At 38.9% G+C, this 26,677-nt stretch overlaps 2 protein-coding genes across 7 annotated transcripts in view; both read right to left on the reverse strand.

The window, feature by feature from the left end:
* LOC114297891 (G-type lectin S-receptor-like serine/threonine-protein kinase At1g61490) overlaps positions 1–26,677 on the reverse strand; it is a 95,229-nt gene that overhangs the window by 59,705 nt on the left and 8,847 nt on the right. For 2 of the 3 annotated variants that reach the window (XM_082886845.1, XM_082886846.1), the window contains 3 exons: positions 16,638–16,875; positions 16,249–16,396; positions 14,910–15,260 (listed from right to left, as the gene is read on the reverse strand). The exons of the other annotated variant lie outside the window; for it this stretch is intronic. In XM_082886845.1, the coding sequence (XP_082742971.1) occupies positions 14,970–15,260; positions 16,249–16,396; positions 16,638–16,875 (677 nt within the window). In that variant the 3' untranslated portion in view covers positions 14,910–14,969. Of the gene's footprint in view, positions 1–14,909; positions 15,261–16,248; positions 16,397–16,637; positions 16,876–26,677 lie in introns of those variants that run through there. 3 annotated transcript variants of the gene reach the window in all.
* On the reverse strand, positions 4,359–7,517 carry LOC114289173 (uncharacterized). Of its 4 annotated transcripts, XM_082886843.1 has the most exons (4): positions 6,496–7,517; positions 5,949–6,039; positions 5,729–5,841; positions 4,359–5,074 (listed from the first exon to the last, which is right to left on the reverse strand). In XM_082886843.1, exons 1-4 carry the CDS (start codon positions 6,715–6,717, stop codon positions 5,069–5,071), a joined length of 432 nt encoding a protein of 143 aa, XP_082742969.1. In that variant the 5' UTR covers positions 6,718–7,517; the 3' UTR covers positions 4,359–5,068. The 4 variants fall into 4 exon arrangements, 2 of the variants coding, with proteins under 2 accessions (XP_082742969.1, XP_082742968.1); XR_014339700.1 differs by having other exon boundaries at positions 4,359–5,841; positions 5,949–6,047; positions 6,496–7,515; XR_014339699.1 differs by having other exon boundaries at positions 4,359–4,723; positions 4,824–5,841; positions 5,949–7,500.

Consider the following 26,677-nt stretch of genomic DNA (forward strand, 5'->3'; position numbering starts at 1 on the left):
TGGTACAATGTTCAAAAATGAATTTCTGGGGTGAAAACAGTATGAATATGGAAGGTTTAGGATGAAAAAAGAAGAGTGAGCTTACGTTCCTTCGTTAAGACTTCGAATTACACTCAGCACAACTTCATCATCAAGTGCACAGGACAAAGTGTCCAAGTCTTGCGGGCGGTTAAAAGTGGGGTCTCTACACATATATTTTACTTGAGAGATTCAGGAAAGTGAAGTGTAAAAATATATATTTTATTGCAAATGAATATGTACAGCTAATATTTTAAAACTTTGAACAACAAAACACACAAAATTATAAAAAGAGATAAAAAAATAATAATAATAATAATATTTGATCTAATCGGGTTCTTTAACCATTCAACGTATATATTTTTTTCCAAAATTAAATAGTGTATGATAAAATTTATACTTAACAATCATACATATATATATATATATATATATATACATTAAAGTTATAGCTAAAATATGTTTTTCTTTTCAATGTAAGTTTTGACACCACATTTTATTTTTCTATTGATTATGGCCAAATTCGATTATGGTTTGTCAATCAAGACTATAGACTATTTTTTAAAAATAACCTTCGCCACATTTTTTATTATTATTATTCCTATCAACAAATATGTTTACATGGCATGACAAGTATGTTAGTAATGTAGCATAGAAGAGATGATGATGTTACCTGAAAAGATTAAATAAAAGCCAGTAAAGATATCTATTAAAATCAATTAGAAACCATATGCTAAAATCAAGGGATCAACACCAAGTCAAAGTACAAAATTTGCAAGTAGTTCCTATGAAGATGGGATATAGTTGACTGGAGCAAAGATCAAGGAAGATTATGGATTGATGGTTACAACATGAGATGGCCAAACAAGTATAAAAGGAAGACTTGAGGAATGAAGAAAAGAACGACATCCACAACCACTCACAAAACGCGATATTCCTCTAGGAGTAGTTTAATTTAGTAATTGTTAGGAGTAGATTAAATGATAGATTTTCCAACTCCCATTTCTTTTCTTCTATCGATTACTGTATTTGTTTATTTCTTTGTTCTTGTTTTGTGACTGGTAGCAACTTAGCAAGTGATAATTCAATTGAATAAATACATATTTTGTTCTGTTCTATCTCTTCTTTATTTATTTATCTCCAAGGAAGTCTTTAATCTGTTTAAGGTATAAAACTCTACCACAAAGCCTAATTTTTATTTGTGTTTATTTAAAATTTGTTGAAGTCCGTCGATCAATCACTGTTGATTGGATTCAAACCAAATTTTTGCTAACAGTAAGCCTTAGAGAAAAATAATAATTCAAATATTATTTTATCTTAGGATCCGTTTGATTAGAAAGAAAATTTGGTAGAAAGTGAAAATAAAAGAAAATGAAGTGAAAGAAAAGAAATAGAAAAGAAAATATATTTTCTTGCAAGCATTTGATTAAGATAAAAAATTTGTAAGAAAAATATAGAAAAATTTAAAAGTTTAGATATAGATAACTCACGCATTCAATTTTTCTTGTGTTTTCTTGTATTTTTTGCAAAAAATTAAAAATTAGTTACAATGCTAATATAGATTGTACAAGATAATTTTCTTATACTTTTCACCATTTTCAAACTAAACAAACTCATAGAAGTTAAATTTTTTTCTCTTCCTTTTACTTTCTATCTATTTCATTCTAAACAAACAGACTCTTAAATAAAAAGACATGGTTAAGTTTTTGTAAAACACGTGAATGCTATAAAATTTGTTTAAAAACTTAAAATGATTAAAGGCCCTTCTTATTGCTCCAAAAAATCTAAAAACTTGTGGTAAAAAATAAGGTATTGGATTCTCCGCAGTTGGTACGGTCCAGTTTGGCCCATTTTGGGTCTATCTCAATAATTTAAATCAGTCAATGTGTAGGACTTGTTGAGTATTCAATCCATGTAAAAAATCACGTCGATCGAATATTAATAGCTACTTGATCGGATCACATTTCTATCAACAATTTATTTTTAAAATCATATTTACCGTTAACACAAATTTGAATAGATCAAGTGGCTATCGATATCGATCAACATAATATTTTGCAAAAATAAAATACTTGACGAGGCCTACACATTAAATGGTTCGGATCATAGATGTGGACTCCGTAGTGGATCCACGTAGGTCTAACAACACCCTCCAGTCTGATTTCGAATTGGAAAGAAGCCTAAGCCAAAAAACAAACTAGGGTTCTTAATTGTCTCAAGAATTTTGGGATGTATTAATGGCATGGTTATTCTCTAATGGATCATGGAAAATTATTTAGTACACATTACTTATATGGTGTTAGTTTTAGGCCAAGCTTAGTACGGATTGCATTTTTTTTTTTAATAATAAAAAGTCAAAAAATTATTAAAAATGTCAATTTCCAAATGAAACTTAATAAAAAAAAATTATAATAAATATTAAGTATATACTAACGAGATCGTTTTTTGTTTTTTAATTATGTAAAGATAACATTCAAGAATTCGAGTTCGAGTTCGAGTTTGAGTTCGAGTTCGAGCCTCTTAAAAGGCTACTAAAAGTTTGTCCCATCATTAATTTGTAGGCCATTAAGAACTAATTTTCCGTTGTTCAGATCCGATGTAACTCAGATCTGGACTAGGCCAGAGATACCTTGAATTATAAAAACTAAAAAATAAAATTTTCAATAAGGTGAGTAACTAATTTTATCTTATAAAATTTTGTGTTAAATAATTAATTTGAAATACTCTATAGACAATATTTCAATAATTACCAATGAATCATGTGGTAGCGCAAAGTAGGCCACGTTATTGGTATATTCAAAGTGATGGAAGTCATAGCTGTTAAGGGAGCAAGGATTTTATGTCCTCAAAAATTTATGTTTTCCTATCCCAAATCACTCATAATTATTGGATCATATGAAAATTTTAAAATTTACAAATTTTAAGATATATTCAATAATTGTGAATGATTTGGGACATGAGAACAGAAATTTTTAGGAATAAATGATTCTTGAGTCTGTTTAGGTATTTGAAGTCAAGGACAACAGTACACATTTAGGCCTTGTTTGGCATGATCTAAGAAAGCCAAAAAGTCACTATCCTATTTAAGTCACATCATCTTATTTAAGTCACATCACCTCTCCAACACATCACTTCAAATCCAACCCATACCCAACCCATATTTCATAAAAGTCAAAAAACACACTTATTTAGATAATTCCAAACCACCCCTTAATTTTAATGGAGATGTGTACATCTCTCTCTTGGTATCAGATGTCTAAAACTATCAATGGGTGGGCCTGTTAAGGTATTGGAAGTCAAGGACAACAGTACACATTTAATTTTAATGTAGATGTGGACATCTCTCTCTTGGTATCAGATGTCTAAAACAATCAATGGGTGCCAACAATGAGTTGGGTTAGTGCACAACTACATGTGCTACTATTAATATCACTAGAGTTGTTGCTGAATTGCATTAATACAGTTCGTTTTTGTGATGATTGTTAAAAGAGTTTAGTTTCTCTCATATATTTAGAATTAATTTTCAAGATTTGATTTGTTTATTTTTTAAGACTCGTTGATAGATGATTGAATATCAATAATTATGTTTGAATTATATTTGTTTAAAAAAAAATGATTATTCTTTCAACTACAAATATTCTCTTAAGTTGAGATAATAACTTAAGAGAAACTAAATGTTTGACAAATACCTAAATTCATTAATATGGTATAATAATCCTATTGAATTGTTGACTCATTTGAAAGTTTAAGGGATAATTTTATTATTTATATTATATTTTTAACACGTCTCTTCATATATGGTTGAGTAAGTTGTGAGGGTCGAATAGTGAATCTATTGCTTACTTTGATATCATTTTGAATTATTAATTACCAAATTATTTAAAAGCTTGAGCATTTAGAGAGAGATAATTTTGTTATTTATATTATATTCTTAACCAGGTTGGCTCAGCTTTAAGAAGCAAACCTGGAAACATAAATATAGTGCTAGACACAAAGGACTTCCATTCCAAATGTCCGTATCAACTAATGCTGTGTTTGATTGAGGGATTTGGGAAGAGATTTAGAAAGAGAAAGGGAAATTATGTGTGAAACTAGGTGAAATGTAGGTATATTTTATTTCCATTTCACCAAACTTTTCTTTTTCCCTTTCCAAATCCTTCTTCAAATCCTCCAACTAAACACAGCGTAAGGGACTGATGGGAATAGTTTGAATGACGACTTAAGAACATAATTTATGATAGTCTAATATTACATTAATTTAACTATAATTGTTACAGCTGATGCACCCACACTATCACCATCATGACTGTATTAAACTATTAAATGAACAATTAAAATATATCATGTCTCAACCACGGTAGTAGAAATCTGCCGATCATGAAAACTAAAGCTGACATGATTGGCCTATCTATAACATGATCCTGAACACAAAAAAGGCTAATGTGTATGCATTTTATTACCTAGGCCAAGGAACATGAACCAGCCAATGCTCGATCCACAAGAAACTGAACAATGAAATGAGTGCTATTATTTGTCACCATGTTTGGTAGGCATGTGCTCATAAACTATCAACATTTCTCTCCTTCAATACAGCACCCCAAGAGACTAACAAGATTCTTTTGAGCCTCGATATCATTATGCTGTCATTCTTGAACTCTTCAATGCCTTCTCGTGAGCATCTTTTGCACTGCTATCTCCTGTCCATCTTGTAGATTTCCCGATGTATCCATAAAATTTCTCAATCAACCAATACATACACAAAGTCCACGTCATATGATAAAATACTTAAGAAAAAAATGAATTACCTTAAAAACTAGTCCAAATCCTCCTTCCCCAAGTTTACATTTTATCCTGAAGTTATTGGTAGCAGCTACTATTTGTCGAAGTCAAACACTGGTAGCTCCTACGTATCATATTGCTCTACTGGGTTCAGTGGGGTGTCTCTGAAGTCTTTAATGTATCATCCAAACCAAAGCTCTTGAGTTTCTTTTCCCTCTTTCTTGATATTGAGATCAGACCATGACAATTTATTCAATTACTTTGACTTCCTTCACGGCTTCAAGGTTATCAAGGATGGGAATAATATTTACAAACCAATAAAATTAAAACCCCCAACCTCCAAAACATATGCATGCACACAACAAAAAAAAAGGGGTTATGTGTGTATACATATGCATACACACATATCTCTATGTATATATATATATATATATGTAAAAAAACCAACAAGTTTCTCTCCAATACAGTAAGGTCTAGTTATTTTTCATTGTTTAGGTGGCTTCATATATAGATGGGATTTGCTTTAGTACCAAAAAGAACAGTCAAGCTCACCTCCAATTCCACTGTTTTGTTGAGTTCTTAGCCACTACATGCACAGATATAGCACATGATGGAAATTCAATTTAGCAAGTCGATCGATATACTATTTTGGAACCCAGATTAGGTCAAACAATTAAAGCAATTCAATTTAGTATTTTGGAACCAGGATTGGGTCAGACAGTTGAACCATCTGGAAGCACTTTTTTTTTTTTTTTTGTGTGGATGAACTGAGGACTAGTTTCCAGACACTAGATTTCTACATGAACTATACTAGAAGTATTGATGCATCTTTTGGATTAGAGTTGGCATATTATTTTGCTTTTTTTTCATATCATGATTTCTTTTATTTCCTCTGCTTAACACTGAAGTATATAGATGACAGTTCTTTTACCTCTTTGGTTAGCTTTCCACCAACACAAACCACATATAATCGAAAGCCAGAAGACCATACCAGAAGCAACTGTGAAGCCGATAATGATTCCTGTTCTTGCTTCTTCCCTTTACCTGATTAATAATAATAATAAAAATTAAATAAATAAAATCAACTAAGTAGAAAGAGAACGGAAGAAGAAAACAATACTCATTGAAGCTTTAAGGAAAATTGTAATCACCTAGCTTAGCAAGGTGGAGAAAAAGATCCTCCCCGTCAAATGAAAACTCTTGATTATCCAAAAATCTCCTGTCCAGATCATACATCCAATTCTGCTTGACTATGAACAGTTAGTCAGGCATTGATATTCACATTCCTCAGCACTTAACGTTCACAAAAATAAAAAGATCTAACAATTTCAGCACATTCAACTTCCAAAATACGTCATATTTTCCACTCCCCAAGGATGAGTTATTCATGTTGTTGTTTAAAAACAATTCAGTTTTTCTCACACACCCGTTTGACCAATATCCTCTGCTCCATTCCTCATTTGATTTTGGTACAAATCCTTTTAGGCACCAACAAATTGGAGATCCATTTTTACTACAAACCCAAAAAGGTCCACATGTGCCATAATTTTCACACAAACTCTTTTTTGCCACCCAGAAAACTTTCCATTGCTTTAAACCTTCATCCCAATCAATTAACTTGAGATATCCAGTTGATGTAATTGTCATAATTATAACAGAAGAGCTGTTTAATAAATCGTAAGTGACATACTGATTTACCTGCTGATACTCCAGTGCAAGACGAAAACCACTTTCCAAATATGTTGATTTCATATAAGATATTCCAACACACTTCAATCCATCCGATGACCCACTTCTCCAAAATTGTGTCGGAACATTCCAAATAAAAGCTTGCAGAGGAGTTTGTGGTGCAATTCCAACAACAAACTCTTCCATTTGCCAAGAAGACAAGAACCGTTTCTCTCCAGCTCTAGTGTTCATTGCCGGGTAGGAAAGTGTTGTAAGGATGGTTAATGCTCTCCCACAAGATCTCTTCACGGATTCCCTTTTTCAGGACAAAGTCTCCTGTGTCTAGAAGTACTGCAACAGAAACATTTACAGGGACAGATATGTTGGTTGACCACTTAATGCTTTGATTCCCATCTACAAGCACCAGAGTTTTATCACCACCAATCATTAGACTGGCAGAGGAGTCTGCCAATGTAAGCAGCTTCTCTCTGTTTGCTACCCATACAGCTTCCCACATAGAGATGTTCTTGTACCATATTCCAACATTTCATTTACCAGAATTTCCGCAACTAAAGAAGCCTAACTCAAAGAATTGGCCAGCAGAAGCAAGAGTCTCTCCTACTGAAAGGTTTTGAGTTTCACTTAAAGTGTCCATTGCAGTGCAACAATGAGCTAGAATAAAGTTGAACATAAGCAATAGAAAAGAAACAAATACAATTTTACTAATGTTTCCTATACCCATTTGTGTCTGATGACGTTTGTCCAAAAGACCAAAGATTGAACAATTGGAATGTGGATCAGAGCTATCTGTGGCTACTAAAAACTAAAGGCCATAAAAAAGGCAAGAAAAGAAGTTAAAATTGAATTTCCATATGCACACTGTGCTGGAAACTAATGCTTAATGAGACAGCTAAAGAAATACAATGCCGGTCTCTTTACTCCATCCAAATAGAGATGAGCAAAGACGTACAATGCTGGTCCCCAGACTCCATCCAAGCAGAGATGTGTCTTGCCTGGTTGATGAGTAGACAATGCATTCACTTCCATTCAATAGTCTTAACCATTTCACTTTGAGGCAAGATCAAGTGTTATGTGTGGTATTCACTAACCACATAATGCTAAAAAATACCACCACAAACCAAAAATAAAAAAAAAAAGAAGAAAAAGTGTGGTCTAAATTCATTTTGTGCATTTCTCATAAAAGTGCAAACGCACAAAATGAATCTAGAAACACAATTTTTTAGGGACAAATTATACCTGTAGTCCCATAGTTTGTCCATTGGGTCAATTTTGGTCACTGTAGTTCTAATTGTATCAATTTTGCTCTTTAAAACTTTTCACATTTTGTCAATTTAGCCCGGTTGATAACAACTATTAAGAAATTAGACAAAAATTGAGAACAAAATGATCTATTCAAAAGGGAATGAACCATTTCAAACTGAATGTTAACCCCTCAATCACTTTTAGGAGAGTGAATAATAGACTATTCTGCCGTTAGTTTCAATCCAATTTGTAAAGATGCATTATCAATTAGGCTAAATTAACACATGTAAAAAATTGATGCAATTAAAACTGTGAGGATCAAATTGGTACAACAGATAAACTATAGCAACTTCGAGTGCAATGTTGTCCTTTTCATTCTCTCTTTTTTTTTTCTTTTTTTTTTTCAATTTGTGACAAATCCATCGTTAATTCTTGTTGCTCTTTTTCTTTGAGAATGCAATACAAACATGTAACACAAAAGAGAGAACATTATTATATTTTTATTAGCTAAATGAAAAGGAGAGAACATTATTTCAAGTAGACAAAACATCAAACATCTTGCGAGCAACTTCCAAAACATAGGCTTACTTTTATTTATTTATTTATTTCCACATAAGAGGATCTAATTAAAGAATAATAAAGACTAAACAATGACAACTATGGGTAAAATGAATTTTTATTTTTCAAAATCCTAACATAATAGCCTCATATTTTTCGATATATATGTAACCAAACAAAATTTGAGAAGTTGGTATAGAATTTGATTTTATCTTTTCACTTTTATTTTTTTAAATCAGCCATATAAGAAAATCTAATAAAATAAACGGCAAGCCCAACACTATCAACTATTACAAGAAAGAGTCCGTAATAGGAAAGAAATAAACAACAAAGCAAAGGTCCCCTAATAACTAGTAATTCGTCTACCCACTTTCCTTTTGCTGCCTGCAGCCTCTTCTTTATCCCATCTAAGATTACTTTGTTGGATGCTTCTGCTTGCCCATTACTTTGAGAAAAACTTGGTGTTGAAAAGTAATTCTTGATCTTGAATTTCGCACAAAAGTTCTTGATGAGTTTGCTGTCAAACTGTGTTCCGTTGTCGGCAACTATTGCTCTTGGAATGCCAAATCTGGTGATGATGTTTCTCCATATAAAGTTCTTGACGTCCACATCTTGGATTTTGGGGAGAGGTTCTGCCTCTATCCACTTCGTAAAGTAATCTGTTGCCACCAGTAAGTATTTTCTCTGCCCAGTTGCCTAGGAAAGTTGTCCAACAAGATCCATGCCCCATTGGGCAAACGGCCAGGGGCTGGACACTGGGTTTAGGTCAGCAGCTGGCTGATGTATCAAAGGCGCAAACTTTTGGCATTGTTCACACTTCTTCACGTAGGCTTCAGCATCCTTTTGCATGTAGGGCCACCAATACCCCTGGGTAATGGCCCTGTGGGCTAATGATCTGCCCCCAGCGTGGCTTCCACAAATCCCTTCATGAATCTCGTATAGGAAATCTTCAACATGCAAAGGGTGTACGCACCTTAAAAGTGGTCCAGTGAAGGACCTTCTGTAGAGGTATCCATCTTCTGTCAGACAGAATCTTGCCGATTTCAGTCTGACTTTGTGTGCCTCCTTACGATCTTCTGGCAGCTTTCCTTCTTTCAGGAATGCAATAATTGCATCCATCCAGCTTGGCCCCATGTCCACACACATTGCTTCCTGTCCTGTGCTCCGTGGTTCTATGCTCGGGCCCGACATATAGTCGATCATAATTGTCCTTGTTTTTCCAATCTGCATTGAACTTGCCAGGTTAGCCAATGCATCAGCATGGGTGTTGTCATCTCGGCTAACTTGGAGTAGTCGACAGTTCTGAAATAGGGCTGCCAATCTGATGACCTCTTTTGCATATGCCGACATCCTTCCGTCTCTGGCTGCAAATTCTCCTGTTGACTGGTTAACAATAAGTTGTGAATCACAAAAAACAATTACCTCATCTGCTTCTGCTTCTGCTGCTACTGCCAGCTTTAGCCTTGCAATTAATGCTTCGTATTCCGCTTCGTTGTTTAAGGCCTTGAACCCTAAACGGATGGACTGTTCTATAATTTCTCTATCTGGAGATATCAGCAGTACTCCTGCCCCCGCTCCTTGTCGGTTCGAACTTCCATCGACAAACAATCTGAATGAGTTGCCGATGTAGATGCTGTAGGGTCTAAGTTTTTCCTTCCTTTGCTCTTTTGCCTTTGGCTGGGATTCTCCTTGCTTGCTGGGACAATGCTCATCCTGGCTCAACGGAGCCTGATATTCGATGGTTTCGGGCGTGAATTCCGCCACGAAGTCAGCCAAAACTTGGCCTTTAATTGCTGTTCTCGGCCTGAACTCCAGGTCATACTGGCCCAGGGCTACTGCACATCTTGCTATCCTTCCTGTTAAGTCTCCTTGCTGCAACAAAGACTTCAGTGGGTGCTCCGTTAAGACCACAATTTTATGCGCCTGAAAGTAATGGTTCAACTTCTTTGAAGCCATTACTAAGGCTAGCATTAATTTCTCCAGTGGTAGATACCTTGTTTCTGCGCTGGCCAAGGTTTTGCTTACATAGTAAACAACATTTTGCTCCCCTTTTTCTTCTCGGATTAGTACTGCACTGACTACGTGTTCTGAAACTGCCAAGTACAAAAATAGTTCTTCCCCTGGTTCTGGATTGGAAAGAACCGGAGTTGTGGTCAAATACTTCTTCAGGTCGGTCAAAGCGGCTTCGCATTCTTCTGTCCACAGAAAGTTTGTGGCTTTTTTCACCAAGTTGAAGAAGGGTTTGCACTTATCTGAGCTTCTGCTGATGAATCTGTTTAGGGCTGCGACCCTTCTAGTAAGCATCTGAACCTGTTTTTGCTGATGTTGGGCTCTTCAGCTCTAGGATGGCCTTGATTTGGTCGGGGCTGGCCTCAATGCCTTTTCTTGTTACCAAATACCCTAAAAACTTACCTGATCCAACTCCAAACGCGCACTTTGATGCGTTGAGTCGGAGCCGGTATGTTTTGAGTATATCAAAGACCTCTTTTAGGTCGGCAAGATGACCCTTAGATTCCTTGGTCTTCATGACCATGTCATCGATGTAGACTTCTACCGTTTTGCCAATCAGGTGCTTGAACATCTTTGTTACTAACCTTTGGTAAGTTGCTCCTGCGTTTTTCAGCCCAAAAGGCATTACCTTGTAACAGTACAGGCCTTTAGGGGTGATGAATGCGGTCTTTTCCTCGTCTGGAGGGTACATGGCAATCTGGTGGTACCCTCTGTATGCATCCAGAAAACTCATCCTTTCATGCCCTGAAGTAGCATCTACGAGTTGGTCAATCTTGGGCAGAGGAAAGCTGTCTTTGGGGAAGGCTTTGTTGAGGCTGGTAAAGTCTACACAAACCCTCCATTTGCCGTTCTTCTTCTTCACCACTACTGTGTTGGACAGCCATGTTGGGTAATGAACTTCTCGAATGGCCCTGGCCTCCAGAAGTCTATCTACTTCTTCTTCTACTGCTTCGACGTGCATTAACGTCGATCTTCTGGCTCGTTGAATCACAGGTTTTGCCGACCTGTCGACATTCAGTCTGTAGCAAGTGACCTCGAGGTCAATGCCAGGCATCTCGTAAGGTGTCCAGGCGAACACCTCTATGTTTGTTCTCAAAAAATCTTCCAGTTCTCTTTCCTCTTCTTCGGTTAAGCCTGAGCCGAGAAGAAAGAAGCGCTCTTCGTCTCTTTAGCGTCTCTTCGCTCTTCTCGACTGGTTCTTTGCCGACGTCTTCTAGGACCTCCATGTCCCCATCTTCAATCTCTGCCTCTTTTGGCTCTCGAATGCTGCAAGTAGACTTCATTGCTGTCATGAAGCAACTTTTTGCTTGCAATTGATCTCCTCTGACTTCTTCAATCCCATGCTCTGTTGGAAATCGCAGTAGTTGATGCAATGTTGAGGGAACTGCCCCCATTGCATGCAACCATGGTCTTTCCAAGATGATGTTATATGATGAAGGTGTGTCAATCACCATGAATTCTGTTCTGATCTTCTTAGTGCCAGCTTGTACTTCCACGCTTGCTGCACCTAGTGGCTATGTCGGCGTTCCATTGAAACCGACCATAGGGTTGCTGGATTGTTCCAGGTCATCAGGATGAAGGCCCAACTCCTTGTAACATCTTACGTACATGATGTCACAAGAGCTACCTTGATCTATTAGGATGCGTTTTACTTGGCACTCCCCAACCTGGAGGGATACTACCAAGGTATCATTATGCGGATGCTGGACCATCTCTAAGTCGGCTTCAGTGAAGGTTATCAGCGGTCCTTGGCATTCCTCAGGCCGAGGTCTTTTGTGTCCGACCTAGTTCACGTGCTGCAGGTGTTTTACTCTTTGGGTTTCTCCCTGAATGTCATTTTCGTTCACTTTTGAGTGAATGAGATTAACCGCCCGTGGTTCTCCTGCCTGTGGTTGTTGTGCTGGGGGAGGCAGAGCTGCAGGTGCTTGAGGCAATCTTGCCTGTTCTTCTCTTGTCCTGGCCTCATCAACAAGGTCCCTCAGATGGCCTTGCCTTACTAGGTCTTCTAAGTGTGCTTTTAAGGCTCTGCAACCCTGAGTTGGATGTCCTTCTTCATTGTGGTAAGCACAGCGCCTACCAACGTTTCTTCCCATAAATTCCCCTGGTGCTCTTGCCGGTGCCCTGAAATAGGGTTGATTTCGTATTTGATCCAGGACTTTATGGATAGGGATTCGGAACACCGTCGTCACTGCCTGTTTACCCTTCAATTCTGTTTCTTGTTTGGTCGGCCCGTTGTTACCTCGGCCTCGCTTCGGCAAGCCGTTCCCTTCTCCTGTTTTATCTCTTTGTTTCCCGACGTATCTTCCTCGGCTCTGGCGTACTTCTTGATTCTCGCCATGAGTTCTTCCATGCTTTTTGGCAATATTTTTGCCAAAGACTTCCATAGTGGGCAGTCATCTTTCAGGCCGTTCTTGAAAGACACGACCACCACTTCTTGGTTGCATTCGGGTATTCGATTGAACACCTCGTAGTACCTCTTCGCGTAGGCCCTAAGGCCTTCTTCCTTGGTGATTCTTAAAGCCATCAGGGCGTTGACCCTCAAGGGTTGTAGTTTGTTCGTCACAAACCTGGTCACAAACATCTCGACCAGGCCTTCAAATTTGTCCAGTTCCACCGAGAATGGTGTTCTCGGCTTAACTGGGGAAGTCACCTCAGCTTCAACATTTTGCTGCCTCCTTTTGAGGTAATCCCTCAAGTCTTCTTTACTCCTACTTGGAGCTCGGCTATCTCTGGACTTTAATCTTTTTGGTACACTACTTTCGGCCTCGTGGTGGGCCCGTTTCGATCTTTCTCCATGGGTTGTGTCAAAGCAAAGCGCCTGCCTTTGAACATGGCGATGTTCTTTGGACTCTGGATCCTTCGTGTGATACGTCCTTTGGGACTCTTCTCGTCTCGGCTCCACTCGTCCGCCTTCCCTGGAAGGTCGGTGAGAGTGCCTTCCGTTCCTGGTGTGCTGAGGGACTTCGAGGATTGTTTTTCTTCCTCCCTTCTGGGTATTGGTTGCTGGCATCGGTGTGTCCTGCAGCGGGTATGGTGGCTGCATGACATTATTTTGCATCATGAAGTTGACGACCGACTGTAGGTCCGCCAACTTGTTTGCCAAGTCTTTTACTTTCTCATCCCTCCGTAGGCACCTATCCCTCCATACCTGAAGGTTATCTTCGTTATAGTACTTGCCTTGGTCTGTCTTCTTTGAAGTGTTGCCCTCCTGGCCGACGTCTTTTTCGACGTGGCCTTGGTCATGAGTTTCTGCATTGTGGTTGTCTCCTTCAACATCAAGGTCAATTGGTCTGCCACTCCTAGCAGGAGTGTCGCCCTCAATGTTTTCCTTCTGTCCGTTACTGGCCATCTATTCTTCTAAGATTCCCGCAGACGGCGCCAAATTGTGTGAGTAATTTTCTGACCACACTGTCTGCCTAGTAATTAGCTGGAGAGCACCGGCAAAATAGATGGCTTCAGCAAACCTGTAACAGAAAGAAAAGGCTCCGGCGGTGCGGTGGCTTTTCCACCCGGGGGCACTCCGACGATCAATTCAGTATATCTCTCAAAGATAATCAAGTGCTAAACTCACAAGCTTGAGTATAAAACTGCATACCTTAGACCCACGGGGGTGCCTCTTTTTTATAGTTTACTCAATCCAAGTCCTACTAGAAGCCTTACTTCTATGGACTTTAATTCAATACTGACTTTGGACTCTTCAAGAGATAAAGATAAACTCCCTAAGAGTTTTATCCTTATCTTTAGCAAAGTCTTCTCTTTACTCTAGGACTCTTGTCCCTTATCCGCTTATCTCGGATTCCGATATCTTCGGAGATAACCTCGGCCTCGCCAAGATAACCTCGGCACAATTACCACGACACGTGGCATCTCGGCTGACACGTCGGCGTCACCATGCCACGTGTCGGTACTCAGAAAATATATCCCCACACTCATTACCTATGATAAGAATTGACCTCTTGAGATTGTATAAGCGTGACTACCTAAACTAACCCAATTGATTTCATCTTTGAACTTTACTAGGTCAATTTGTAAAATTTTAGAAAGTCAGCATTTTTTTTTTTTTTTTGTTCTTATGTTCAGCGGGGTCAATATGTCAAATCTTAAAACTTCAGATAATAATATACACTCTAGAAGATTTTGTAACTTCAGTGGTGTCAAGTGATGACACCACCAAAGTTTCACCTAGCACCTAGCTCCGCCTATGATTGCATTATTACCATTCGTTTTTTTGTGATCAAACACACAACTTCAGTTTTTATTTTTATTTTTTTTTTTGGGTAAGTTACACATACCTCTCCAAACAGTAGGCAAAAATATACCTGAATGAGAAAATTACACCAGCTCCGACTTCATTTCAGAAGCGAACCTGGAAAGAAATTTAGAGGTAGACACAAACAATTTCCATTCCAAATTTTCATATCACCTAAGGGACTGATGGGAATAGTTTGAATGAGGACTTAAGAACATCATTCATGACAGTCTAATATTACACTAATTTACTATCATTATTGCAGTTGCTGAAACATACTATCACCATCATGATTCATGACGACTGTATTAAGATTTCGAAGCACAATTAAAATATACCATGTCAATTATCATACTAAATCTGCAAAGGAAAACCCTGAAAACATGGGATTTCATTGAATAACAAAGCGTATTTTGGATATGGGTCATCGTCCTTCAAGCATTGATACAGTGACCTCATTTACGGAGCATATGTTTTTATTTTGAGATTGAAGATCTGATCCCAAGGTAAATGTAGGTTGCTTTGGTTGTGGACCATCTATTTCACTGGTTAGCATGAGAGCTATACTTGACATGGTTGGCCTATCTGCAGCATAGTCTTGAACACAAAGAAGAGCAATATGTATACATCTCTTTACTTCCGGCAAGCAACACGAATCAACCAATGCTTGATCCATGAAATCCAATGCCCTGCCCTCATTCCACAAGTGCCACACCTGAAACAATACAAAATTGTCAATGCGAGAATAAAATGACCAAATAGCATAAAAAACAGAGATTGTTTGGTTTGTTTTTCAGAAAAATTTGTGGGAAAAATTCTCTACAAACAAATTTTTAAGAGTAATCAAACCAAACAAATTTTTCCAAAAAAAATCTCAAAATTTTGTTTGGTTACTTACTTTCCAAAATCAATCACTCTCTCATACACATCAAATCAATTACTTTTTTTAAAACTCTCTTTCCAAAATAATTTTCCAAAATCATTTCTGAAAAAAGGCAAACCAAATAAGTTTTCGTACTTTTTATCTAAAAAACTACTCTACAAACACAAACCAAACATACCATATGTCAAAGTGTCATTTAGTAACTTTTACAGTTAACTATTTTTGTTTACAGAAAATACTAATCATGTTTATATTTCTTTTTGGTAGAACTGTACACAAAAACATATCTGGTACACATATTTAAAAATTTTATTTTAAAAATAAGTGAGAGAGGTTGCTAGTCAAAGATGGTGGCTAGAGGTAATTATCGACAACTAGAGATGGTGACCAAAGGTGGTTGTTGGTCAATAGAGGTGGTTTCTGACAAGAAGTGGTTGTCGGTAGGAGGTGGTTGTAGGTTTTCAGAGATGGCGGCCGAAAGTGATTGTCAAACGCGAGAGTTAGTTGCTAGAAAAGTGACTACCTACGGTGGCTAGACATGTGGTAGTTGGTAGTGGCCTCAGGACGTGTGAGAAAGAGAAAATGATTTTTTTTTTTTTTTAAATTTTCTAAACAAGTGAAACTAACTTTTTTTGTATTTACAAAAATTTAGTAAAATTTGTAAACTATTCACAAGTTTTTAAAACAAAAATAGGTAACAAATGAGTATTCGTTTACAATTATAAAAATGTTCATAAAAATAAACAAAAAATTGTAAATATAAACATTACCAGACACGAAATATTTGAAATGCCAAATTAGGGTGAGATAGTGGACTTACATAGCCAAGAAGGCTTGTATATTGTTCATCGTGAAAACTGGTGTTCTTCCTGCCACAAATAATCTCTAATAGCAAGACTCCAAAACTAAAAACGTCAGACTTTTCAGAAAATATCCCTCTCAACGCGTACTCAGGAGACATATATCCACTACATTTCATTAAGATATGGCAATGATTAGCACTTGAATATCACATGGTTCACACCATTTTAACATTGCTAGATATTCAAAATAGAGTTTCACCACTAAGAATTATGTGTTGATTGTCTGTTTTAATCCCTCAAATCGTTCATTTATACTTTTGATGCGATTCAATTCAATTCAGTGAAAAATGTAGTACTACAAGCATGGGATATTTTAAATAAATGAAGGAAAGAAAGCATTGCTTACATGGTTCCCGCAGGCCTATGAGTATTTGCTAGTTGTTGTGTACCACGAAATGTTCTTGCCAAGCCAAAGTCTGATATCTTTGGGTTCATATCTTTATCCAGAAGAATATTGCTAACCTTCAGATCTCGGTGAATAATTTTTAAACGAGAATCGCGGTGAAGATATAGAAGTCCTCTAGTAATGCCTTGAATAATGTTGAAGCGTTTTGTCCAATCCATATGTCCTCTTTTTGTTGCATCTAAATTACATGTCAATTGAAACTTCATCAAAGTTAAAGACTAGTGTGCCAATATTTTATATGAGAAATGAAGCAATATACAAATGCAAAGTTTCAACATTGTTGCATGAATAGTAATGAATAACTTTTATAAAACTGACTGGCAGAATTTTAAAAGGGTAAGGATTTAGAGAAGAGTTCATCAATGTGGTACTTCAAAGAAAACAAAACTGATATATCTGAAAGTTTAGAAATGCAGACCTTTCCCATTTGCTACATTCAAACTCCGGATTGTAAAAGAAACTCCCCACCATAATCATACCATTTGTAAAATAGTGGAGAAGAAAATGAGTGGATCTTGGTCTGATGACGCATTCAGAGCAACCCGTGAAACTAGCTAGAGAAAAAAAATTGTGATCTTGGTATGGTGAGACATTACACTACTTGGAGGCATATGAAGAGTAGCAGCAAATATCACCAATGGTCTTTGTAATTTCACCTTTCTTTCAATTTGGTTGGTCCCAATCATTTTAATTGCAACACATTTGACTTTTTGAGTTTGTCACTTTGTGTCAATTAAGAACAATTGAAAATAGCTCTTAAATTATTTTTATGAAAAATGGTCATTCGCATTGTACATGACCAATTTTTTAAGGTAATTTAGACATTAAAACACTTGCTCAACTAGCTAAATTACAAACCCACCATGTAAGATTTCTGAATAGCTTTCTGTATCTCATATATTCAATGTGTATCAATTACAATCAAACCTTAGAATATATATAGCCCTAACTCCTAAACCAAGAAGGAAATACAAATACAATACTAACTGTGGACGTCCCCGAACGCCCCGGGAGGATGAGTCCCGTTCTGTTCGTTTGGGGTTACTACAGTTCGGACTCGATTTGTGTCACGGTTCTAAATCTGAACCAAAGAGTCCAAATCTGGCAAATCGTTTTGAGAAACAGATTTTTGAAAAAGTAGTGCCAAACATGGACTGCTTTGCCAGATACAGAGTCGCCACCTAAATATTTTAAAATGGGGGAATTTAGGAAACCCTGACTCGGTGTCGAAGGCCACATGTCCGTCATCACCGGAGTTGTCTCGGCTCGGGAGCTTGGGTACGATCGGGGAAGGTCAGCTATGAGCACCCCCTTTCGCCCGGTCCGAAGACCGGCCTCTACTAACCGTGATATCCGTTTTTGAAAACTTTACGTGTTCTTATCCCGTTATTAGCCTAGAATTACTATGTTATGCGCACAGCAAACAAGTATAGACTAGATTGCCTAATTTGGAAATAAACATTGCATATCCGTTCGGTTTGAAAATGCTTTGGAATTTGCTACTCGCAAGTAGGCTAAAATACGGATTTCAACGAGTTTTTTCCAACTCAAACAATCCAACCTTCACCCACAGGCATTCAAAACAGTTTAACACATAAGCATCTAGCCACATGTTAAGCATGCTGTCATGGCAAAATTCATACTCATGCGATATGCTAAAGCATTAAAATACTTACATAGTACTCCATGCCAAAACAAAGAACTTGTTAGCAAACATGCATGATCCAAGTCCATGTTAAGTGCCTAATGCATCGCATACAAAATGTTGCTAGAATAGGCTCGGCTATCCTAAACATGTCATGTGAAAATGCACAACTATCACATATTCAGTTTAGAATTTGAAGTACAAATGCAGTTAGCATGATGTACCGAGCCTAATGCATGTAGTACGAATGCATGAATGCACACATGCGTAGCATAAGGTATGCTAAATTAAACGTGTCCTAATACTAACCATTAAAGCAGGTAAGTAAAAGGGAAGAAAGAAGTGAGGTTGGAAGACATACACACCACCCACACACACTTATTACAGATTTGCCCTCGCTCGGAGGGACCGAATAAATATTACAAATTAATTAACTACGCAAGCTAATTAATATTACAAATTGCCTAATTTAATTAACAAATTAAATAGACTAATTAAAAAAAACAGGAAAACGCCTCGGGAAGCGCGCCGCCATGCGCAAGTTGCCTCTGTTTTCCTTCTTTCACTCCTCTGGAGGCTGTCAAAACCTCAGGGTTGCATCCCTAGGCACTGGGGAGTACCACCGGCCGAGTGGGATCATCACCGGCACTGGTATGTGTCCATCGGCACAAAATTGAAGCTGTCGGCAGAGAAAAGGTTGCCGGCCGGCACCTTACACTGCCGGTCGGCAAAAAAAGTCTGCAGGACCTGCAACTCACAGCAACAGAGGGCAAAACAAGGCATGGCAGCACAATTCAAGGCATGTATGCACCAACCATGTCCCTTATCATGATAATGACTCAAAGGGGCATGTGCCTCGATTCTCGGACCACCAATCACGCATTTCCATGCATGATGGCCCAAAGAACCAAGTATGCAACTTTGATTTCAAATGCATGCAAACCAATCAAACAAATTAGGCCTAATTCCTATCACCATTTCAAGGAACAAGGCATGCATGCAAGATGCAATGCAACCTAGGCATACAAGCTAAGAATGCAACATGGCATGGCAAGGCACTTATGCAAGCATACAAGCATACATATGGCAATGCAAATGGATGGCAAGATGGGCTTATACATGAATTAGGCAGCTCTAAAATAGGCCTAAAACAATAGCCAATGTGCTAAAAAGTGAGGGCTAAATGGCATGCACACACACATGCACATAAGGATCAACACTTAAGCATAAATCAAACAACATTCAAGCACACTTGAAAGAGGGAATCATGGACAATTAGCATGCAACATAAGCATTGAAAATGCATGTTAGGATGGTGCCAAACCAAGCAACAAATCAAGCTAAACATGCAACAAATAGTCTAAGTGTTCAAAGCAAATCCAAGGAGCATTGAAATACACTTGCAAGACTAAACATGGTATGAACTTATTGACCCAAAACAGAGTTTTAGCACATCAACACAAGGCCTAAGGACCACTTAGATGGCATCTAAATGACCCAAAAAACAAAGGCATGCACAAATGGTCAAAACAAGGAGCATGCAACACATGCTTCCAAAGCATTAAAGAGGCATGCAAGGCAATCAAACAAGCATGGAAATGGGACTGAAATAACATGTGGGGGGACCCCAAATCACCAAATCGATGCAAAGATGTCATGCTACACATGCACATACTCAAAGCTAACAAGCCCAAATACAAAGGAGCTATATCAAGCATGCCAAAATCAACCCAAACAACTTAGGACAGACCTAGAACATGGCAAGATAAGCACATAATCTTCACAAGACTAAGCCTAAAACATGCTCCAACAAAGGCTAACAACCTAAGACATGTTAAGGCATAGACAAGGCATTACATGGCAACTATGCTAAGCATGCATGGAGTTCCAAAACCAACTTGAAATCATGTTATATTATGGATATATAAGCATGAAAAACAAACCAAACATGATCAACACACACTTAAGCATAGGCTTCCTTAAGAGGCCAAAATATGCCCTTTTTCAAGGACAACAAGGAGAGGGGGTGGCCCTCTCCTTCTTGGGACTTCAAAGCATCATCTTCACCACTGAAATCCCTCAAGATTTCAGTGGTGAAGAGACCTCAACACCAAAATCCCGGAGCTAACACAAAATGGCTCAAAATGAGGCCTTTTGAGGCCTAAGGGTGGTCAACAACCCTCAAACAACAAAAAACTCTTAATAAACAATAAAGAGGGCCTAAAAACAGAACTTTTTTATGTTATACAATAATCACAAAAACAGCTCTAAGATAGGTATAAAATCAATGCAAAAATGGGGGAAAAAGGGACTAGAATCTCACCCTTGAAGACCCCTTCACAAATGGTGCTCCAATGGCCTCCTTTGGCTCCAAACCAGTCAAGAAACTCAAGAACAAGCCCTTAGAACCCTAGTTTCAAGAGGAAGGTGAAACACTAGGTGTTTGTGTGCAATAGGTAGACACAAAGCACCTAGTGAACAAAAGAGAGGGAAAGAGAGATAGAGTGTGTATCTAACTCTAACCCTAGAACTCAAACCCTAACAATGGCTGTTCTTGCTCTCAAAAAATCCTAAGTCTCTAACCAAGCCTCCTCTCTTTGCCTTAGAGAGAGCCTCCCTCTATATTGTCTTGTAAAGCTTACAAGACAAGCTTTGCAAGAGGGAGATCCCTCCATACACGTGTATGGAGGGGAGCAAAAGCAAGACAGCTGTCTAAAAATATCTGCAAAAGCAGATGAACAGCAATCGGCCGGCCAAAAATGCTATCTTGGCCAAAAGGAGTGCCGGTCGGCAACAAATAGTGCTGACCGGCAACAAAGAGTGCCGGCCGGCAAACTACATTCCCGGTGGCAGCAAACACCAGCCGGTGGCATCTAGCCACTGCCGGTGGTGGGTAGGGATGGTCTACAAGCCCTACCCTGCCTCTCAAAGGCAAGACAAAAGTGTTTGGTGCAAAACCAGACACTAAACGGTCAAGTTCGGAAATCCTGAGGCAAGGCGCGCGAGCCGAGGCCTCCGGGAACTCCAAACGAACACAAACATGGAAGATCACCGTGTGTTCAAACAGTGACGTCCAAGTCTTGAGGACGGTCAAAAATGGGGTGTCTACACTATCATGACTCCAATACAATCATGCCTCTAATAGGACTCTACGTTTAATTTGTAAGACTCACAATATATTTCACAACATATTCTCACACCCCCGCTCAAACTCAAGGTGTTTTAGCAGAAAACACAGAGAGTTTGCTAAGAAGAAATTGAAACCGAGCAGTAGTGTAAGTCTTGGTGAAGAAGTCCGCAAGTTGCAAAGCTGAAGGGATGAAAGGAAGCGAGATAGAGGCAGACTGCAGATGTTGGCGAACAAAGTGACAATCAATCTCAATGTGTTTTGTCCGCCTATGGAAGATAGTATTGTGGGCAATCTGAACAGCACTACGGTTGTCACAATAGAGGGAGGTCGGAGAGGACTGAGAGACACCCAAATCAGACAAAAGACAACGAAGCCAAACAATCTCAGCAGTGGCATGAGCCATAACACGATACTCAGCTTCGGCAGTAGAGCGGGCAACGACTGATTGTTTCTTACTTTTCCAATAGATCAAGAAATCACCAAGAAACATACAGAAACCAGACGTAGACTTGCGATCAGTAACATCACCAGCCCAATTAGAGTCAGCATAGGCCACCAGTTCCAAAGAGGAAGTAGAGGACAATAGTAAGCCTTGAAATATGGTACCCCTAAGATAGCGAAAAATACGAACCAAAGCAGCCCAATGGGTAAAGCGAGGAGCAGAAACGAACTGACTAACCACATGAATAACATAAGCAAAATCAGGACGAGTGACCGTCAGATAAACTAAACAACCCACAAGCTCGCAATATAAAGTAGGATCATCCAGAGGGACACCATCAGTAGGTGTATCATAAATCTTAGTATCGGTAAGACCAACACGGTGAATGACTTCATTAGCATACTTAGCCTGAGACAGCAAATAACCCTTTGGAGAAGAAGCAACCTCAATACCAAGAAAATATCGTAATAGACCCAGATCTTTCATTTTGAAGGTGCGAAAGAGATGTTGCTTGACCTTAGAGATAGCAGAAGAGCCAGAGCCATTGATGATCATATCATCCACATAGAGTAAGAGAGCAACAAAACCAGCCGAGGTATGTCTTAGAAATAAAACAGAGTCGGAAGTAGAACAATGAAACCCAAGCTCGGTAACAGCAGTCTGAAAGCGATCATACCAATCACGAGGAGACTACTTCAGACCATACAGAGCACGCCGAAGATGACAAACTTGGCCAGAGGAATGGGGAAGACCAGGAAGAGAACGCATGTAATCCTCCTCAGTGAGATGGTCATTAAGAAAAGCATTCTTAACATCCATCTGATAAAGAGGCCAAGAACGAATAGCAGCAACAGAGATCAAAGTACGAACAGTAGTCATCTTGGCAACAGGAGCAAATGTTTCCTCATAATCAATACCATACTCCTGCGAGAAACCTTTGGCAACCAGACGAGCTTTGTAGCGCTCAAGAGACCCATCAGAATGAGTCTTAACTTTGTAGACCCATTTGCAACCAATCAAGTTCTTTCCAGCAAGCAAAGGAACCAGCTCCCAAGTACTAGTTTTCTGTAGAGCAGACAACTCATCTTTCATAACGTGAACCCAATGAGGGTCCTGACATGCCTCTTTGTAAGACTGAGGTTATGAAAAAGAGTGAATAGCAGACAAAAAAGTACGATAGGAAGCAGAAAAACATGTATTAGACCAACCTAACCTGTTTGAAGGATGACGCGCTCGAGTAGGATATCGGTGTGCAGCAGGATCAGAGTCGGCAGTAGCAGGAGGATCAGCAGTAGGGGTAGAGACAACTGGTGGAGGATGAGCCTTGCGACGAGAATAAACTAACAACGGAAGAGGAGAACAAACTGAAGGATGAGAAGTAGCCAGAGGTGAAGCAGGAGGAAGAGATAAAACAAGCTCATAAAGAACTGTAGAGATGTACTCATCAGACGGTACCTCAGAAGGAAATGGGTCAATGTAAACCAAATCCTCTTTGGAAACTGGAGCAGTGACAGGAGGAAGCTGAAAGTAAGGCAGACGTTCGAGAAAAGAAACATGACAGGAGACATAAAGACGACGGGAAACAGGGTCGTAACACCGATAGCCTTTCTGAGTAGGACTATAACCCAAAAAAACACAGAGGACAGACCGGGCACTAAGTTTGGTCCTATCTTTGCGGAGAAAAAGGACAAAACAAGCAGACCCAAACACACGAAGGAGGAAGTAGTTAGGAAGTTGGGAGAACAAAGCCTCATAAGGAGATCGACCAGAAAGAATGGGAGTAGGCATGCGTTTGAGAAAAAAAACAGCAGTAAGAATTGCTTCCTCCTAGAATGGAGCCGGAACTGAGGCAGAGAGAAGAAGAGACCTAGCCGTCTCAAGGAGATGACGGTGTTTACGCTCAATGCGACCATTTTGGGCAGGTGTATCTGTACAGGAAGTTTGGTGAATGGTACCCAAATTGGCCAAATACTCACAAAACTCAGTTTTAAAATATTCCCCACCCAAGTCAGACCGTAACACTTTAATAGTAGACCCAAACTTTGTAGTAATCATAGACTGAAAGGTACGGTATATCTGATAGAAATCAGACTTATGAGTCATAAGATAAATCCAAGTGTAACGGGTGCGGTCATCAACAAATGACACATAGTATGCAAAACCCCCTTTGGCGAGAACAGGATAAAGGCCCCAAACATTAGTATAAACTAAAGAAAATGGTATATCAGATATAGAAGTGCTTTTACGAAAAGGTAAGGCTGTCATCTTGGCGAGTTTACACCCCTAACATTTAATAAGTTCACTAGGAGAAACTTTTCCCAAGATACCTGATTGAGCCAAAGACCGTAAACGGTCAGCAGACAAATGTCCTAATCTAGAATGCCACAAATAGAAAGGACTGGACAGAGAATCTAACTGAAAAGAGGAAAAGGCAGTCGGAGAGGTTGTCAAAGGTAGATGCAAACTCTCTACCACATAGAGGTCCCAAGATACCTGATTGAGCCAAAGACCGTAAGCGGTCAGCAGACAAATGTCCTAATCTAGAATGCCACAAATAGAAAGGACTGAACAGAGAATCTAACTGAAAAGAGGAAAAAGCAGTCGGAGAGGTTGTTAAAGGTAGATGCAAGCTCTCTACCACATAGAGGTCCCCAACTCTACGACCAGTCCCAATCTGCTATTTAGACATCCGATCTTGCACAGAACAGATAGAAGAGGAAAAGATAACATCAAAACCAGAGGCGTCAAGTTGACTGATAGATAATAAACTAACAGATAATTGAGGAACATAAAGAACAGATGGAATAGAGACAGCAAACATAGTAGACGGTAGGACAAACCCAACAGATATAACAGACATACCATACCCATTAGCAGCATTGACAGCAATAGAAAAATGAGGAGGAGTGCAATTTTGAAGTAAGGAGAGATGGGGAGTCATATGATGAGAAAAAGCCAGACAGACGAAGAAATACCTGAAGAAGACCCAAGCAAACCTGAATGAAGAGGGGAAACAATGGAGACAGACATAGATGGTTGGGAGGTACACAATGTATGTTGAAATTGACTAATCTGAGCAGTCAAGGAAGCTAAGTCAGGATCAACAGCCGGAGCAGATACAGTAGAATCGGTGGGAGGCCGAACGGTACTCAGAGGAGGAACGCAGAACTTAATCGGCAATTGCTGAGAAGACAAGGCAAACACAGACAAAGCAGACAAACATCCCTTTTTGGGACAATGATACTTCCAATGACCTCTTTGATGGCAGTAGGCACATTCATCCGAAGCCAGAGACATTATAATAACTAGAAAACTAAGGGATTCAAGTGTACCCAAAATTTTGTAGGGTTAAAATGCAATAACAGATAACTGAGTGGCCAAATTAGAGTCTATTTTTTATTATTATTTTTTTTTATTTTAATAAAACAAAGTTTATATGAGAGGTATATATTTATACCACTAGATGATCAAATAACAGTGAGAGAGAGAGAGAGAACTGGACCAGTCGAAACAGAGAGACAAGCACCAGTCGAAACAGAGAGAGAAGGCAGCTTGATGTCGCTATGACCCAACCTCGCGAGTCTATCAATGGCAGCGACTCAACTTCACGAGTCCAACGACAGATCACGAACCAGAGGGACTGAGTTCGCGAACCAGAAAGACCAGAACTGAGTCGCGACGAAGCACGGGCTGAACCTGATCTCGAGTTTCTGATGATGACTGAAGACGCGACCCACGAACCAGAGAGACCCACAAACCCTAAGTCGCGACTGTGAAGAAGACCAAAGAACAGAGACGACTTCGAACAATCGGCGACAACTTCAAACAACAGGCGTGGAGTTAGGGTTTCAAACAAGGCTCTGATACCATGTAAGATTTCTGAATAGCTTTCTGTATCTCATATATTCAATGTGTATCAATTACAATCAGACCTTAGAATATATATAGTCCTAACTCCTAAACCAAAAAGGAAATACAAATACAATACTATCATGACTCTAATACAATCATGCCTCTAATAGGACTCTAAGTTTAATTTATAAGACTCACAATATATTTCACAATATATTCTCACAGACCCATCCCCTCCAATACTATTTAAAACCCACCTCCAATATCACTACAAAGCAAATCCATCTTGCACACTACTATAAACCCAATCCCAACAGCTGCTTCTGTTAGAGAGATAAGAGAGTCTGTGACTATCACCATGCCCAACACAAACCTTCCTTCATAATTTGTTGCCTGCGTCAATCCATACACCAACGAACTCTTCACCAATTAATGCTTGGGGATGTTCTTGAACTTATCAAACTCAAATTGATTTGTTTTCTCATGTCTTTGAGGTTGTAAATTGGTAAAGTTTTCTACATAATTAACCACCTACGTAGTCTACACCTAAATTAATTTGTTTGTCCATGGATTTGAAGTTGTAGCCAGGGTATGATTTGATGGTGATTGGGTGGTTAGGAGGCGAAGGGGGTGGCTGTGTAGTGGTGGGGGGTGGTAGAGAGGCATATCAATTTGGTAGTAGAGTAGGAGAGGGGTGGCTTTGTTGGCGTTGGGTAGAGGAGAGGTAAAGAGGTGCTTGGAAGTGTATAGGTCGTGGGTGAAGGAAAGGGTGGTGTGGGGTGGTTAATTTTGCAGAGAGATGGAAGAAGATGGAGTACAGAGAAGAGAGACGGATTTGCACAATAAATTTAAGAGAGTGTTTTGATTTATTGGAGTGAGTACGTAAACTGTTGGTTTTACCCTCAATAAAT

Source organism: Camellia sinensis, chromosome 9, assembly GCF_055761805.1.
Source record: "Camellia sinensis isolate YWXY chromosome 9, ASM5576180v1, whole genome shotgun sequence".
Classification (NCBI taxonomy): Eukaryota; Viridiplantae; Streptophyta; class Magnoliopsida; order Ericales; family Theaceae; genus Camellia; species Camellia sinensis.